Source organism: Falco naumanni, chromosome 7 (assembly GCF_017639655.2).
Source record: "Falco naumanni isolate bFalNau1 chromosome 7, bFalNau1.pat, whole genome shotgun sequence".
Classification (NCBI taxonomy): Eukaryota; Metazoa; Chordata; class Aves; order Falconiformes; family Falconidae; genus Falco; species Falco naumanni.
In genome coordinates, this window is record NC_054060.1 from 19,958,991 (window position 1) to 19,978,550 (window position 19,560).

A 19,560-nucleotide genomic window follows, 5' to 3' on the forward strand; every position below is an offset into this window, starting at 1 on the left:
TCTTGTGGCTGATTCTCTGATGTTTAACAAGGTGTGAACCCAGACTCAGTTTTTCCCATGGCTGTGCATTTCTAATAGCTTTTTCTCCATACACAACCCATAGAGTCTGAAAAGGAGTTGGAGCTTTTTCTACCGTTTTTCCCACCACTGGGAGTTCTACCAGGATCCATCTCCTCTCAAGAAGGGGCTGGGAGAGGTGGGGAGGGACGAAAAAGATTTTCTTTAGGCAACTCAAGTTTCTGAAATAATACTGAGAAAATGATCTTTTAAAATGCAAATTAATTAGCAAGCAGTCAATTAAGTCAGTATAAACTCACAAAAGAAAAAACCCAAAACCTACCAACCAACTCACAGAATACATGCAAACAAGCAAGTCTTTGTTATTCCTGATGCTAGGAGTAAAAGACTCATGACCCAAAGCACTTCTTTTTTTAAATAAATCTTTTCCACGCATGTTCCATTTTACATCTTAATAAGCTCTATTTTTATGCTTATGGTGGACTGCCACAGGACAACAGGAGAGATGGTAAAACAACAGATTTATAATTTATAATGCAGTACAGCCTTTGTACAAAGGAAATGAGCATTTAAAATAATTTATGTGTATTGCACCTGGTCAAAAAAGATAACACTGCAACACTGTTGCTTGTAAAACATATATTTGTTATCTTGCTGTTGGATGGATTACTCTTTTAAGAAGGTCATGCTTACACATCACTTCTGAGCAGACACAGAAGAATCAGAATGGCTATTCCTATATTAAGAGATAAATAGTTGACTTAATGGTAAGGCCTGCAGTGATTGCCCATCATCCTCTACCTTACAGTGTATTTTCAAGAAGTCTGCAAGAGACTTGGTTGCCTGCGAGTCCTCTCTTCCTTATCAAGACTACTTGAACTTGTGTAGCGGAAACAGAAGAGGGAAAGTAGGTTAGGTAAGGAAGGGAGAAATACAGATACACACATAGAAACTGTCTAATCACCAGTGTTCCTTAGAAAAGCAGACTGAAGTAATCAACAAGATTTTTAAATGAAAGAAAATACCAGTAACATCAATTTTAGGGAAAACGGACTACTCCTTTGGAAGAAATATGCTGTTCCTTTTCAGCTATACAGCAAACCAGTAAAAACTGTGTTGGGAAACTTCTAACCAAAAGCTTTGCAGATTCTCTCATGTCACATGGCAATTAATCACAACGTATTTACTAATGAAGAGTTTAAGCATTTAAAAATAAACATGTTAAAGTTAAAAAGCGTACCCTTACATAATACTGATCAAAAGAAAAAAAGATTAAATTTTTAAATAATATAGTATCTATATACAGCTTAATTCCATACTAAATTAAGAAAAAACTTTGGTATTTTTAATATACATATATACACAGAAACCCCTATATTTTACTTCTGATTTTAATAATCTAGTAAGTTTGACAAAAACAGAAATTTCTTACTGTGATTCTCTTCATATCTAGCTGTCGGAGCTGCATCATATGATGGAGAACAGTGTGTTTGTACCATGTCTCCTGAGCTATTGGATTGCCATCAAGGGTGATATCTGACAAAGATGAGGAATCAGCAAGGCACAGAATATCCTCAAAACTGTAACCAAAAAAGTTTAAAGTTTTAATGTCATAGAGTAGGAATAATTTTGAGATGGAAGATTTTATTTCTTAAGAATAAAACATGAATTTTGCCTGTACAACTGCCACCCATCAATACTGTATATGATAATTACAAGTATTTTGAAATACCAACAGCTGCTGCTGTTAAACTTCTTAATCTCTTCACACACAGATGAAAAAAAGAGATGCAGAATAACATGAACTTGTTAACTATGGGCGTATAGTTTCACCTAAAACCTCCCTCAAATAGGATACATAACTCATATTCAAAAAAATAATACAAGGTGTATTTGCCATCAAAGCCAGCATGAAAACCATGGAAAATACAAAAAAAAAAAAAAAATAGTAATAAAAAAAAAAGGCAGCCAACCACAAATACCACAGAATAATCCTGGGTGTTTGCAACACCATTAAGTATCAGAAGAAAAACAATTACAAAAGCATTATATTATCTTCAAATCAGATCTGTCTATTGTTCTAAGTTCAGTCGTCTACAAACAGGTTCAAGTTAGCTTTTTAGACATCTGATTTGTTTTCTGACAAAAATAACTGGTCTGTGTAAAATGTATTTAGAAATGTATAGCCTGTATCATGTTCCTTGCATTAAAGACATCATGTGAAAAGAAACCAGCTAACTCATAAACAGTATTTTTAAACAACAGAGAAACAAACAATTTATAAAAAAAACCAACTGAACAGTTACAGAAATATATATGACTCCCCAACACCTTTCAAGAAATTGATTACAGCATATACACGTACAAATGTGCGCCCATGCTTAATGCACTTTCACCTTCGAAAGTCAGGTCTTTGTTATGAAGTTAAAGTTTAAGTGGAAAGTGTGAAATAATTTGACTTGCTATTTTTGAGAATGAAGATAAAAAAATCTGAAAATTACAAAAGAATTAATGATGATGACAAAAATTTAAACAGAGAATTTCTTTACTAAATAAAAAACCACTTAATGACATTCTGAAAGAAGAGACCATTTCTGAAGTGGAAAACAGGGAGTTACTGTGATTATTTTTCTTTATATTCTGACAATCTCACTGATTGCATCAATTGGTTATATTTCTTCTCATTCTTGGTGGCAGGAAAAGAATTCCTCCACTACTACTTGGAAGGCACCAGTACTTGGAAAGCTACCAAACCTTGAGTATACCCTGTGTAACCGAGGGATCAGAAATCACATGCAGTACAGACGTTCGTATTAAAGACTGACACTGACTAAAGTGACAACTGCCTTTATCATTGGTATCACTCAACTTTCACAAAAGCATACAATAATCTGCTGAGGACTAACATTCAGCTGCAAAGGGCTTCAGATCCACCACGTCAGATTTTCAAATGAGATATCCCTGAAAAATTCTAGATATGCGATAAAACAATTTCTGCAACAAAAGAAATATAGATAAAATATAAAAATATCACCACCAAATAGCACTCAGTCTCAACCAGCAGAAGAAAGGCCGGGATACCAACATAAGCTAGCAGGAATGAAGAGAAGATACCACCCAATACAAATCTCAAAAACCCCAATACAATTAGTGCAGCATGCAAGTAACTTCGACATGATATACCCAACAGATGCAGCTGAAAAAATGAGAGTGTAAAGTGGAAGACACTACTACCTCTCTGCTTAGTACATTAAAACAACATAAGAACTGACAGAAAATGAACTCTGTACAGACCCCAATGAAGCGTATCTGAAGAATTGGGTGTTTTGTACATGTGGTTAAGACTACAGGTTTGACTATTATTTTCTGCTTCTTTTTGTGATCCAGCTTCTTTTCCATAAAAAAGTTTATGCAACCACATTTCTGGAAGATGAGGCTGACATATTCCTTAACATACATATTGAATATGTCCTGAAGATAAAAGATAATCTTCCCAAATTACACAGAAAGCAAACTCAGAAACGCAATAAGAACAGATAACTGAATTTCCATCAGGCTAGAATAGATATTGTTTGACAAATATGAACATTTTTTGCTATTCAAAATTAGCTTCAAATAATGTAAATATATTTCTGAAAAGCATTAAACATACTTACTCCAAGCACTTCCCACTAAACATTCAGCTGAACAGTACTACTGCCATTACATGAGATTTACAGATTCTTAATAAAACAAATGTCTTCAGGAAATGACAGAAAAGTTGAAAGTTTGCTAGCGTTTTCAAGACTTTCCACTTATACATACTGCTGTGCTTTGAAATTCTCAGTGCTTTAGCAAACAAGAACATTCACTCTGGAGCTGAAACAGATGTGTTTGCTTTATGCTGCTTTTAGCCGCCCTATTAGCGGCTCAATTTTAAAGCTAAACAGTAGTGCAAAATACCTATGTTTTCACATCTTCGTGTACACATATGAAAAACAGAGTGTCAGAAAATCAGAAATTTAACGTAGAAAACTTAATATACTGTACTTGTCGCACTGGCACCCCAACCCTAAGCCAAGCAAAGCTATACTGTAACACACTTACCAAACAGACTGCATACTTTACAACCAAGCTTCTGCTTCCCAGCATGCAGACTGCTGCGACAGAGCCAAGTGGTGACCACCCTATGGGAACCAGAGGCCACGTCTCAATGCTCTCTCTAGCCTCTGTTCACCACAAAGGAGTCTTTACCCTGCTCACAAAATACAAAGCAGCTGTGGATGATGCTGTTTCAGACTGCCTCAGTCAATCTCCTCAACCGGAGCGTCTGCTTCTCTTTCCAAAAGACCTTCTCCTGCAGGAGTTCCACTAAACTACAGCAACCACCTCTCCTTTCCTGTTCTTCTTTCTTCTTTCCTAAATGAATTTATCTTTACTAAAATGGTAAGTTTCAGCAACACAGAAATGAGTTGTGAATTTGGGCTGATTTATCAAAAAGTGTTTTCTGGAAATCTTTTCAGAATAGACCAGTTCTACATCTTGTGTCCATGCTCAGAGTCCTGCATCCAATTCTCCCCTCTGTCAGAGGGGATGCAAACCCAATTCTCCCACCTCCCACAAGAATGTGGCAATTACTAAGCAGCAGAGTATTCTGGAGTGGTGTAAGCTCAACCTCCAGAAGTGATCTGCATTCACATTTACACAGTTCATGAGCAAGGACACAGGAACACTCATCCTGTCACAGCCTACTGGCTTGGGAAGACAGTTGTTCATTCTCTATACGTTTGCATCAATTACTTTTTAATAGCATGTTCCACAAAGGGGAAAAGCTCTGGAGAAGAAAAGCAACATACTCGCTGGAGTCTGACAGGGCACCCAAGAGGAAACTGTATGTTCAGAAAACATTCAAAGAAGAAAACTTGGGTTTTTCCAGGTTTCTAACCACTAAACTACTGATGACAATAACTATTATCACAGTAAAACTTTCATCCCCCTTGCACTGGTTTTGCTCAAGTATTTAACAACTTATTTATAATTTTCATTCCACTAGGAAAAAAAAAAAAAAAAAAAAAAGATATTTTCTTGGGTTTATTAAGCCAAGAACATTCCTTCTCTCAGGTTTCCAATTCAGCAACAAAATGAAGAAAAACAATTACATGTCCATTGAGCTTGTATCCAACTTTTTTCCATATGGCTAGACAACATGTCTTACTAAATGAAAAAGCCAATATGATGCTGATCTGGACAGCAGTGAAAAATACGTATTTTGTTTCCAAGATTAAAAAATAGTCTTCCCTGGTTTCATATTTTGAAATATGAGCAATAGCCCTCTTTCTGAATCTCAGTGGCTTATCTTTCCTGAAGAAAAGTTTCTGTAACCTCTTTGCAGTACCACATTCAATTTCAGAAAGGGATTTTTCCCCCTTCTTTATAACTTGTTCTATAGATACATGTTACCTTCAGCCATCAGGCATGAATGCCTTCAGTTTTTAACTGCTAAATTTTTGGGGGCTGAAGACAGAAGTAGGACTTCCTTTGTTTCAGATCAGCATCAATTTCTACAGCATTTGGTTTTAGCTTATATTATTATCTTGCCAATACATCCTGTTTGACTAAAAGCTCTGCAGCATTCTGAGGCCTCCTCTGAAGCAAAAGGGCAAAAGAATGTGATTAAACCCATGATAGATTCTCATGCCTTAAATAGTGAAAAATTTTAAGAGGCATTCCCAAATCTTCTGCTAAAATATTAATTCATACATGTCAGTATGTATCAAATTTAAGACTCAAGGATTTTTGGTGACTTACAAAAATAGGAAGCAGCAACACCTTCCAAGGGAGCACTGCCTCAAAAATGCTACATTTTTAATGATCACTAATCAAATATTTTAATGAACCTGTAACATAAATATACCCACGTTTTGGCAATTAATTTGTTATTTTTTCCATCTGCAGGTTTTCTCTATGCACCTACAGATAAATGAATTAGAATACCTGTGTATCAATTTGATTGTCTAAAATAAAAGCCAGTTGTATAGACACAGCTTTTTCTAGGAAAAGTAAGTTTTAAAAATTATCTATGGCACTCTGTAAACCCAGGTAAGCGACTCAGAAACAGAAAATTATTTAAAAGGGTTGTAGGCGTGTTTAGATGTAGCACAGCTATTCACTGGTATTACAGTTGCATACAAGTTCTTCAGTCAGTTCAAACAGTATCCAGGCCAAAGTATCTGAAGGCAGATGGTTAAGAGTATACTTTTCTATTTAATCATTTTCCTGTTAGAAGATACATCTACTACATAACTCAAAAAATCAGGAATTAATGGGGGGTTTTAGCCTTCAAAACAGCTATAGCCAACCAAAAGTTATTATTTCAAAAACCCAAGCTAAATGTGATCATCAAAAGACATTTTTCAGTGTAATAATGACTGGTAAATAAAGGATTAAACAGATCCACTCACCTATCTACCCACATATGTACAAAAAATTGATAGAAGGGTGATGTCTTTCATTTGACATTAAGATTTTTTTATACCCATTTAAACTACAAATTAAAACCAAATGAATATATTTGCATGACTGTTCTAAACAAGTATTTCTAGCTTACAAGAAAACTTAAGACTAAATCTATCAGTACTTCAGCTGAAGCCCCAATAAATAAATACAGAAATCGTGATAAATTACCAAGAAGCAAGCTACTTATTACATAAAGTTTGAGAAATCTAGTTTGAAAATCTCACAGAAAACCCAAAACATTTTTTCTTCTTTGAACACTGTAAAAATAACATGAATTTGCATAAAACAAATGAGAAAGGAATCGGAAAGCTATACAACATATACCAAGTATATAAAATGATACAGAAATTCCACTGACTGCAGTGATGCTCCCTGACAGCAAGGGAGCCAGCTACTGCAGTCCCCTCATTGTTCCTGCCAAGCTGAAACGTTTTTTCCAAAAAACAGAAACAAAAGGCATGCTTCGATTCTGGAAATTATTTAAGACAAGCAAAATGCTAACCCCCTCTCTTCATTATGCCAATTTAAAACATAAAATTAAAAAACTAGTAGATGAATTAATAGAAGAGCATGTTAAAGATTCCTGCAGTTAATCTCAGATTATTTTTTTTATATGCTTAATACCCATGAGTATTTAAGGAGATCTACTGCATTTGTACTTTAAGAGCCTAAGGAACACAGACAAGTAGGTTGGAGCTGTCTGCAAAAAACATAATGGAGGTCAACTTAAAATGTTCCAAGTATCTATTAGAATAAAAGCCCATGCTAAGCATAACATTTTATAGACAGCAGATATAAGAACAGCACTGTATTTCCAGTAATTAGAACATGAAGCATCACAATTATTTGATTCTAAGCAAAGACAACTGGTGGTGATTAAGAAATTAAAAAAAAAAAAAAGGACATACTAAAGCAAAGCTAATGCAGGATTTTTTATATATTATTTTTTAAAATATTGGCACTAGTATAAATGCAGACTCAAAAAATGCATGACTACATAAAGCATAAGGCAAACATTTTTATCTGTTTATAACAAAATGCACTCACTCAATCACTTACAACTACAGAACCCCTGCTTTGAAAGTTGAGCTATTCTCCTGCCATCTGGTTTGAAAGGGAAATAACCGTAAATATACCTTTCAGACTTTAGTAATATATGGACAAGTAAAATACAAGCATGAAATAATCATAAGTAGAATCTGACTCAGCAGTTTGTGTAACTCCATAAATACAGTGATGTTAAATATAACATGCACCCTACATAATGTTTCTTTAACATCTATCTAGTTTAACAGTAAACCAACATATTTATAAAACTATTTTAGATTTTTATCGTTATTGTAAAGAGTATGTATTTTTACTTAAATAAAATTATCAAGTTCCTTGGTAGAATACTCATAGTACAACTACATCAAAATGTAAAGGATTTCAAGAATTTTTATGTTTAAAGTAGAAAATAGACAATGGCTTGATTATGCTGTTATGTTGGGGGGGAAGTATCTGCACTCCTAGCATTTGAATTTAAGTTTTAATGAAATAAGCTCCAACAGGATACTTGAAATTATTGATAGGAAGCAAACTGCTATTTCCCTTACCTAGATATATTGTTGAAGCTGAGGAAGAGACGCTGGAGACGGGGCAAAGTATCCACATCTTTCTGGAAGGAAAGATAGAGGCATAAATTCAGTAGCTGAACGTAGCTTTTGAACCTCTCTGCTCTCCCTGATGAAATCCTTTCATTTCTATACGCTATAACCTTGCTGCAACATTGATTTGTGTTGAATGTGCAGCTCCATTTCTCCCTAGTGCAGACTGCAAAGGAGTGTTTCAGTGCAGATATCCATGCTGCAGAACAAGCTGCATCACTTGCAAAGCAAATGATGTTAATGAAAAGGGGATAAGGCTGTTGCTGGTTTCTGAACAGGCTTTTGGGAAATAAGCCAAGGTGCTGTCTCAGCACTTAAGATGCAGGATAAAGACACTGTAAAAAATAAAAATAAAGAAGTCATGCCCATGCTGAAATCAGGCATTTGAAATGCAATACAGCAGTGCAATTAGCACTACCAAACAGCAGTGACTTCTGCCAGAGAATGATCTGAAGGACTCTGTCACCTTTACAATGAAAATTTCTAAGGAAGAATGAGTAATTGTCAATTTAATATATGCCACTAAAGCCCTTTGCAGAAAACTCCTAAATAACAAATAGCTCAATTATTAGTAAGATTAAACATATCAAGTAAGATCAAACTTCATTTATAAAATATTTCCATAATGGCCAGACAGCACAGTCTGCACTGACTCATATACCATTCAGACCGCACACCCAACCCCTCTGTTCTATGTCTGTATCTCCTTATCCTACTAAGGAGCATACTCCAACTTGCAATCAGTGGGCGCAAACCCATTACTTACACCACAGGGCTCACTACCTTGATTTTAGCCACAAAATCAAATCTACAGCCCTTCCTCCCTCCACCGAATTTGTGACATGTCTACATAGCATTGCAGAAACAGAAACAGTTCATTCTACCCAAAGAGGCAAACACAAGGCAGCTCTAAACAAACTATGTAGCTGCTATTAATCAGACACTGAACATGAGCTAACAAATGCTGCTGAAAGCGATAGCTCTGTATACAATAAGCAGGGCTTATTAGTAGCTCAGGTCTGCAGTTGCAGAACTCCTGGTTCAACGCTGTTCAAAATCCTCCCAGATCAGACCACGGAAAGATTGAGTTTATAACAGATTTACATCTGGACACCTCCTCTATCCCTAAGGCTACTTAGCATTGATGCTTCAAGGGGTGGGCAGGCATGGTACAGATAGATACACACACAAAGACAGGCATGACAGGGTTGTACACAATAATTCTTAAACAGCAACAATTTTAACTAATCAAAGAAGATTGCATTGGAGAATACAAAGTAATTTCCCCTGAAGACGGACTTCCACAACCAGCATGATATGCTGCTGTCCTGTAAAATATGTTGCAAGTTTCACAGGCCTGAGATGATCATTTAATCGCTCAAAAACTATAATCTGGTTGAGTAATTTGAATTATTTGACATAGTTAACTGCAATGGATATGGAGTTCAGTACAGAACCTCATTTCATTTGACAGCTGACAATATCTTTCCTACAAGAACAATACTTACAGCAGGTAGGGGGTGCGAAAAATAAGGAAGGTTCACAAAAAAATGTACTAAAGGAACAAGTTTTATATTGATTCTATTTCATGATTTGGGGATGACAAACTTTTAAAAATTTAAGTTAGATCTTTTCCTTTAAGGAATAATCAAATTTAAAAGCCATTGTAGTATTGTCATAGTAACTAACTAATGCAGTCCAAAAACTAAAACACAGAAACCAAATTCTTCTTAGGAGCTTGAGTGAAAATTTTGCAGTTAAGTGCTACATCATAACTGTATCATGACTGACACCAACCCCACCCCCAGAGTCAACCATCAGAAAACCTAAACCTCATCTTAAAGGAAAAAATATCTAAAACCCCTCCCCGCAACTACTCAAGTACTACAGCAATAATGTAACAAACAATATCTTGGATATTTTTTTCATAAAATTATATACTTATTTCTATGCTTCTGGATTTTCAATAATTTCATATTGCAGCAGATTCTGGATTTCAATACAAAAGTGTTGCAGCTTTCATTTTATTAAAAAAATTAAACAAATTTAAGTAACAAAAATATATGTACATTGTTGTGCAGAGAGAAATAAACTATCATTAAAATAAGAAAAAGATTTTATTGTAGGAAAGAAACATATATTTACTTTAGATTTCAGGCAGTATGATATGTCCAAGACTTGACTTCATATGATTTAGGAGTCCTTCTCTATAGGAAGGAAAGTTAGTGTCATACTTGCTAAAATTGCCACCCAATTAAAATCAAAACAAAAAACCACACACACAACACACCATTCCACAAGAATTTAACCAGGGCAAAAAAAACCAAAACCACAACCAAAACCAAAAACACACAAACCCCACACTTAGGCAAAATAATGTGATTCCTTTTACAGAACATCACCTTCTGAAACAGTGTCTCTGGCCACTAAACACAAAAACATTGAGATACAGCACAGAGTCCCAGCCTGTAACTCATTAATTTAAATTTCTTGCTGACTCTTCATTTGTGACAACAGAAAGCAAGGAGAAAGTATGAGCTACACCTGAGAGGGTGAAAAGGCAGCAGCTACAAACAAGGAAGAGAATTCTAGGTAACAAAATTCATGTAGGGGTAAGGTACAGTAACAGAATCAGCAATGAGCAGAAATTTCTTATTCTTGAAGTGTAAAACTAATTCATATATGGCAAGTAGCAGAAATTCAAGAAAGGAAAGGCTCAGCAGCGATAGGAGACACCAAGAACTAAAGCAATGACAAAGGCCAGAATAATCTAGCTCTTTAAGTAGACACTGTACAATTTTTGAAAAGCGCTTGTTCAAATAATCTACTTGCCATACCTTACAACTCATAAGTTGTGAAGTGAAAAGCTTTATTTTTTAAAACATAAAGACTTAAAATACTAGGTTAAAGCTTAAATTGGAAAACTCTGCTTTTAAGATCAATACCTATTTTCTCTGCATTCGCCCTAGAAGTACCCATAAGGACATGAAATTTAAGATGGTCTCACTGCTTAGCTGAGCTACAGATATCAAGAGAGGTTGTTTTTTTTTTCTAGGAAGAAAACTTGTATAGAACAGAAGTACCTAAAGTTGTATGTTAGAACCACAAAGCTTCTTCAGAATCTTCCCTGCAACACCCTCCGCCCCAAGAACTATCATAAGTTACCAAGACTTGAATCACTACAAGTCATCATAGCATCAGAGATTTAGTTGAGTTGGAAGGGACCTTTAAGGGTCATCTAGTCAAACTCCACTGATCACATTTAAACAAAATAACACCAAAAATAAACTGCTGTTTGTTTCATCTTTATGTTGTACAAGTGTTGTAACAGAACATAAGCAACACAATAGAGAAAAGCACAAGGTTTCACAAATCTGAAATGCTGATATGATTTAATAGTGCATTTTGTTAAAACAAACAGGAAAAAAAAGAAAAAAAGACAAGAGTTCTATTCCTTACTATAGCAGAGACTTTATTATGACGAAGGTTGAGCTCTGTGAGTGAATCCAGTCCATTAAGGTTTTCCACAATGGTTAGCAGGTTTCTGGCAAGGTTTAACACTCTCAGTTCACTCAAATGACTGATGTTTTCTATTTTAGTAATCTGTGGAAGAGGTATAATTATAAACATGGACATGTGTTTTATATAGATATATGTAGCATTTTTTTTAAGTATACATAAGCAATCAACTTAATAGCATACTGCTTGTGTATATTTCTAAACCATGATAGTCATGTCATAAATTGCTGAAAACAAGCTACAGTCTGCTAGAGATTAAGTACTAGTATTCACTTCACTAGTACCTTTCTAATTATACTGCAGTAAGATCAGTCAACACTTCCTTCCTATCAGAAATTAAATTACTTTGGCTGCACTGCTCCACAGCAGCAACTTCAAAGACACTGTAAAACTAAGACAACACTGATAATATTGTGGTATGCCGAAATCTGAAATTTTGTGCATGGTTGATCCTTAATTTGTCTGCAACGGCACACAAAATGCACATCCAAATCTCCTGGCACTACGCTGCAAGCATATGCAGCACTGTACCTTCCTATCATCACAGAAATCTGCACCGATTTCCCTTCATGCCTCTGAAAAGCCAGTAGCAGCATTCACAGCTCTACCTACAGGAGGTCCACAGGTAGACTTTACAGCAGGTCATGAGGAGAGGAACGTGCTGTGAGTCAAGGGCAAGGAACAGCCACAGCCCTCTGAAGAAAGCAATTATTCCAAAATTGGAACTTGTAAGGAAGTTTTACGAGCAGGTAATTGCTGGAATCAGAAGACAGACTCAAAAGCTAGAAAAGAAAGCAGCAGCATCCTTAGTTTGGATACACAGCACATTTGCTTGACAGCCCCCAGCACTTCTTCAGCCACTCACGGCTTCCTCTGATTAGAAAATGGAGGGATCAAACAAAGCAACTACACTACAGTAAACAGGCAGCTGCTGAGGTTCTTTATACTTAATACCCTATTTGAAAGATGCAGGCGATATTGACAAAAAAATAAATTCAAAATAAGAGCAACTGCCCCTTAATTTTATTTTTGACTTCTAGAAATGCAGCTGTGTTTTACAAAGGCATTAATTATTGCTCTGTTGACACAATCTGGGTTCATTTCCTACTGTTTGTATTTCTCAAGGGTGATCGACTCAAGGATCTCTATCCAAATATTTATTTCTCATCATAGTGGTCTGGGATCTGTCCTCCAGCACCTATCCAGACATGCAGGCAGGACTTGCATACAGCAACATATCACGGAAAAGATGAATTTCTGCCACTGCACAGGGGGATATCCCTATATTTCAGTATACTGAAACCTATACTGTGTGGCAGAAAGAAGGCAGCAGGTTTTCCTGTGGAGAAGCCTTCCGCCTTTCACCAGGTTCGGCAGTGCATCCAAGGATACAGCGCACAACGCTACTAAGAAGTATAATGAATTCCTTCAGTTAGAAAGATCATCTGCTGAACTGCCATAAGCTCCCTTCAAAACCCTGCACTCAGGCACGCTATTCCTCCTCAAAGCTGCCAACAGCACTTAGATGCAGACGAGCAAGATAGCGACTGGTGTCACACACCTTCCCAGTGATAATGAACTTTCTGATGCTTTAGACCAGTACAAGTCTGGCCATGCCAGTTTCCAGAAAGTGTCTAGCAGCTCCTGGAATGGGAGAAGAGGTAAGGTAGCTGTTATTTAATGGTTTGAGAACACATAATGTTGTTGGTAACTTTCATATATATACACATGTACATACACACACATATATATGTATATACATGTAAGTCTATGACATATGACTTAAATATGCTGCCAAAAAAATTACTTCAGCAATTTTTCCATTAAAAAGCACACAAAAGTCAACAGCAAAACCAAAACTAATCACATCTTCAAGAAACTTTTGATTCAACTGCTAATTAAACTATTATGCACCATCTGTTTGTGTATTATATGCAGAAAATAAAAACTATCAGGATACAAAAACATTACAGCAAACGTATCAGAAAATACCACCATTTAGAACAATATATTTAGACACAAAGACTTGTAAAAGCAAAGCCAAGAGCAGATGGTTAGCATGAAGAGCACAGACCTCTGCAGATGTCTGCCTAGCTAGAATTACAGCATGCCACAGTGTAGAATATTAATTCTGGCATTTTACTATCAGGAAGATGACGATATCATCAGCAATGTATAGAAATACTCTTTATCACTTTGCTAAGTGTTAAGAATAACTACCTGCTTTTAGTACCTACTATTAGGTGTGGATCACATACAAGCCATTATCACCTCTTTTTAGAGGATTCAAATAATATTTATTTTACAAAAAAAATATCTATAACTTCTCTATTAATTCTAAATAAAGAATTATTATTAACCATTTTTAGTTGCTTTTTCAAATCCACAAGTCAAAGACTTTACTTGTAAACACTGAAGAAAAACACTATTCTATCCTTTTGTTCACTTGTATGTTTGAATACTTAACTATGAAATACTCATTTCAGGAAAGATTGTTATGCATCACATAATCACTCATCAATAATTAAACTGCACAAGAGTTGCACATTTGAATACACACTTCTGAGATTACTGAAAAGAAGTTCAAGTCGCTTTTTTTTTTTTTTCTTTTACTTATATCCTTGAACTTTTGGCAAGGAAAATGATTCACAGAGTTAGAGCAGAACACAAAAAAAAAAACCCACTCTAATGACTTTTTAAGATTTATTTCTAAATAAAACTTCATTCTAAATAATGTTGGAATGAAAACCAAGTTAAACTTGACCAAACTTTAATGAGCTAGTTCACTGGAAGACAGACACAGTAAAGTCCATTTTTACCGTATCTAAAATAAAAGGGTTTTCAAAGATTTCTATGGAACATACATCTTTTATACTATTTACCTTGACAACAAAGATCAAGCCAACAATCAGCGTTCTCTCTATTCAGAGTGCTTGGAAGCATAGTATTTATAAATTAAATAAATTTAATTAATTAATTAAAAGTAATTAATCACAAATTTAAATAAATAATAACTAAAATTTATAAAATAAATTATAAATTGAAGAAAATAAATAAATTCAAAATTAAGTCTGAGTTGTCCTTTAAATATACCACACACACAACCATGTGCAGGGTCTTTGAATGCTATAGTATACGTCCGTATTAGCATGTTAATAGCCATAGAAACAGAGTCTCTACTTAAAAATTTAATTAAATATTATTAAAGTGCTGTATTTTCTTACAAGTTTTTTACTGGGCAGTATTAAAATCAAGAGCCTTACTAAATCATGTAGGAAAACAGGCAAAGAGTAATAACATGACAATGGAATTCACATTTTGTCCTTTTTGTAAAGCACAGGCAAACGCAGTGTTTCATTAGATATTACATTGATATTTTTTTTACCTTCTTTTGGATATTTATCATACGAAGAGATTTCCTTTAAGTAGTAATGCATTTAAAAGCTTGATTTGTAAAATAAAACAAAAAAAAAAAACAAAAAAAACCCCCAAGGTTTATCATTAAGCATTATGCAATGCTATACCTCAATGTTACAAAGCACATCCAGTTCACAGCACGTTTCTCACTTAAGCAGAAGTCTCAAAGTTCAGACCAAATCGTATTATCAGAAAAACCTGGCACCCAAATAAATGAAAATACCTTCCCAAAAGTGAACAAAAAATGAAATTTTCCTCTGTTCTCCTCACCTCTGACCTCTTGTAAACATTCCAGTCTTGTAAGTACCACAATCTGTATTCCATCTATAGGACTGCTTTACACCCCAAGAGAGAGGGAGGGAGGGACTAAGGCTACAACAGGAATCTAGCTTTCTTCTTAACTGCTGCTACTCTATGAACATTAACAGAAGTAAATAATTTCTAGCTAGGCTCTAGCACTACTTTTGAAAAATAAGATTAATGATGTTCATATTGTGGACATGGTGTATTTGAGGATTTATATTCTGCATCTATTGAGAGTGACTGCTGAGATTTCTTGCCTTCAATAGAACTACTGTGTATAATAAAACAGGTAATGTTTTTCATTAGTTTAATGCATTTCAAATACCTTCAACATACTTGTACACAAGATTTAATTGTTCAGTGATCATCTGGGATCACAGATAACAGAAGAGATACCGTGCATTATTAACAATAGCTTTGAACACACACACACAAAAAATACTACTGAAAGCACCTTAAAATATTCCTGTTGTGAATTTAAAGTACTGAAGTAAGAATGAAAACCATTCAGTTAGATATTATGTAATGGATATTACACATAATATACTGAAGTATTTTTTAATGTCCATTAAATATGTCCTATAAAATATACAAACCATAAAGCAGAAAAAATGGTATTTAAAAGAACAATACTTTCTTCTTGCCAGATATGTGAGCACCTTCAATGTCATGGTAACTTCAAAATCTGGTAATGTGACTGGCCAAAACGCATCAAAAGGCTTTACTGGTACATTCAATTTTATGGCTTTTATTTAATGACATCAGAGAAGCCAAACCATGAAAACAAAACTATGGGGAAAACTCTGTTCTGTATTGTAACTCAGAAGTACAACTGTAGCAATTTATATTGCACGGTATATTGTCATAACAATGTTAACTGTTGTCAGGCACTATCATTTAAATGGTAGCATTTTACTTACATGACTCTTTCTCACCTACTGGAGTCTAACAAACATGTTGAACAACCTTCTTGAATTGTCTGCCAGACTACAGAAGAAAGCTGGTGATACCAGAATCACTGAATGCAAGTTAACTTGTATCCCAGGAAAACCGGATGCAAGCAGCAAACATTCAGCTAACCCTCTACCGTGACGAAGACTGCTCACCAGATATTCTCCCCTTAACAGAACTGTGCACCACAAGTGATGCGCCCTTGTCCTCTATTAACTATGGCACAGCAACTTCAAAAAGTAAAACCCAGTCAAGAACTGCTATCTACATTCACACAAAGAATAAAACCAAAAAGCTGTAGAATAGATTACTGTTCTAATACACATATAAATATGAACCACTCTATAAAACAGACAAATTCACAAATTTGAAGAAAATTCAGCTGTTATCCTAACTCCAAATACAGAGTGCCATTCAGCAAGTACTGTAGCACGATGTTTATACAGCCCATTACAGCTCAGTAAGTTGCCGCATTCATCCAGTAAAGAGGTTTTTCATGGCTTTACAGAGGACATTTTTGCAATAAAGAACTGTCACTTTACTAGTATCTTCAAAACAATTCTTATCTACTATTGGTTTTTTTCTTCTATTTCCCCTACCACTAAAAAGAGAAAATAGGAAAAGAAAAGATAGTGAGTTTATTCCAAATTACCCCTAGCCACAGAATCAGAGCACCAGTAGAAGTCAGAAGGGACCTCTGGAGATTGTCCCTTCCACCCGCCCTGCTCAGAGCAGGGTCACCTACAGCAGGCTTCCCAGGAGCATGTCCAGGCAGGCTCAGACCACCTCCAAGGATGGAGCTCCCACTACCTGTCTGGGCATCCTCCTCCAATGTTCAAGCCACCCTGACAGTAACATTTTTCTTCAGTACAATGTGCACAATATTGGACTAATGTTATTCAAAGAAGCCACGAACTTACTGCATCACATATAACAATAACTCATTATAGTGCTAGCTTGTCTTTTTCCTTTTTTTTTTTTTTTTAAAGAAAAAACCACACTCCTATTTCCCACTGTCAAGCAATTGTATAATAAAGAACACACACAGAGAAATTAGTAAGGCTTCAAAACTGTCAGAACAGAAATCCAGAAAATTCACACATTGGTCTTATATAGTCACAATAACCATATGTTGTTTTAAACAGCTCAATTATGGAACATTTTGTATCCCATGTGTTTTAAATTTATTTTACAAAAAATACTATATCCAGCTTGGCCTTAATATTCCATGCTGCTTCTGACATGCCAATTAACACAAGAATTTTCCTCTTATATGTACTACAACTAAAGTTTTATGCACCACTTGAAACAGAAATGACTGCTTAATCTCAAACTTGGGAAACCAAATAGACATTAAGTAACATAAGGCCATCCAGAAGCATGAATCAATCAAGAGCTCAGACCCATTCTGCTTTTTCCTGTACAAATTTAAGACTTCTACAAATACACAAGGGATCTGGTTTCATAAGATCACCAACAGCAGAAACAATACAACCATCAATAGGATCTTAAACCTTTCTATGACTTTTAAGACTGTGTTATGTTAACTAAGTCACAACTGCTTATGCGAGATAAGTAAAATAGCACTGGCTCCTACAGAACAGTCAATTGACTCAGCATTTTAACCACTAACTTTCCAGAATTACAATGCTGAAAGTAGCAGAGACAAGATTCAAAATAGCTTCATACCACCTTTATTCATTTACTGATTTCTGTGACTGCAAGAGCTGCAAATTTTCCTACCAGATCCTTTTCAAAAAGCAATAGTTTGGTAAAAGACATGGGAAATGCATGATGTCTATATAAGAAACGTAAATAATCAAGTTATTGTACTATACCTGATTTCCATGAAGATCTAAAACATCAAGATTTTTCAGGTTCTCCAAATTTGATATCTTCTTTATTCTGCAAGATTTCAATTACAACAAATTATTTTTCATATTAGACAAAGAGTATCTTTTGTCTTCCAGCTAATACAAAACTTAGCCATTTGTTCCTGCCTACCAAGAGTAACAGAATAACAAAGTCCTGAAGCATGTAACAAAAAAATGAATAAATGAATGACTATGCCTTAGACTATCACCTTCCTTTCCAACTGTCACTATGGCTCTTCTAGGAAGATGAAAAGGGAAGAAATACTTGCACCAATAGAAAACAAAGCCAACCACCAACCTATCCAGGTACCAAAATAATAACATAAACATTCTTACTGCAAACAGCTAACTCCAAACCAGTTTAAAGAAAGACTGTAGCAACACAGGCGTTTGAGAGTTTGTTGGAAGAACACAATAAATGAAAGAACAACTGAAAGCCACCAGCCTTTTCTAGACAATACGTATCTCTGGATTTGGCAGTATTTCTTCTCCCTCTGTACAACTTCACCATCTCAAAACTTTTCCATCCTGTCCTTTAATGTCCTATTTGTCCATAACCTGTCAATAATCTTGGTTATTATATACTCAACAGCATCATCTACTGGCAGATGATATTAAACATCGTGCATATTACGCATTTATTTCAAGAATAATCAAAGATCACATATAGATCAACCTGAAAAAAGTTATAGCAACTGTGTCTGACTTTTAATCATTTATGATTAACCATATGAATACCCAACTACCTACAAATCATATTTCTATGTAAACAAACTATATAGCACTCAAGGTAGTTTGACTTGGAAAGCAATTCCTTAAAGCACCTTAAAATTATCATACCCATGCCCCAATATTTTGCTATAAATAAAAATTATTTTCTACAGGTGAGATTGTTAATATAAAAGCTACTAGTTCTAGTAACATACTGCACTATTGATTACAGGCTGAAATAGGAGATACAGTCTTTGTAATCTGAACATAACTGAAGTTTACCAGTTCTTCCTTTACTGAATAAAAGGAAAATAAGGAAACTGAACAAAATCAAAGCACAACCTTAGATGCGCAAGCAATTCCAAAGATACTGCTATTAAATTATTAAAAGCTACAGGATTTGAACTGTATTTTACATAGTAATACAACTAGCAGGCTGTACCTCCCAGCAGAATAAAATCCATAAATAAGCAACATCCATGATTCACCTGTCTGATATTTTCCCAGCTAAATGTATCGGGCAGAAATAACTTCTATAGGTTATAAAGAACCAGCAAATACTTTACATGACGCGAAAAGAAATTCCAATTGCCACACAAATCTAAGAATACATATTTAATAGTCAA

The 19,560-nt window shown here is 35.1% G+C and overlaps 1 protein-coding gene across 1 annotated transcript in view; it reads right to left on the minus strand.

Moving 5' to 3' along the window:
- Positions 1-19,560, minus strand: part of LRRC49 (leucine rich repeat containing 49) — a 49,425-nt gene that overhangs the window by 24,265 nt on the left and 5,600 nt on the right. The window contains exons 7-10 of the mRNA XM_040601946.1: positions 18,188-18,254; positions 11,619-11,762; positions 8,109-8,170; positions 1,451-1,598 (exon numbers count right to left, since the gene is read on the minus strand). Of these exons, the coding sequence (XP_040457880.1) occupies positions 1,451-1,598; positions 8,109-8,170; positions 11,619-11,762; positions 18,188-18,254 (421 nt within the window). The remainder of the gene's footprint in view (positions 1-1,450; positions 1,599-8,108; positions 8,171-11,618; positions 11,763-18,187; positions 18,255-19,560) is intronic.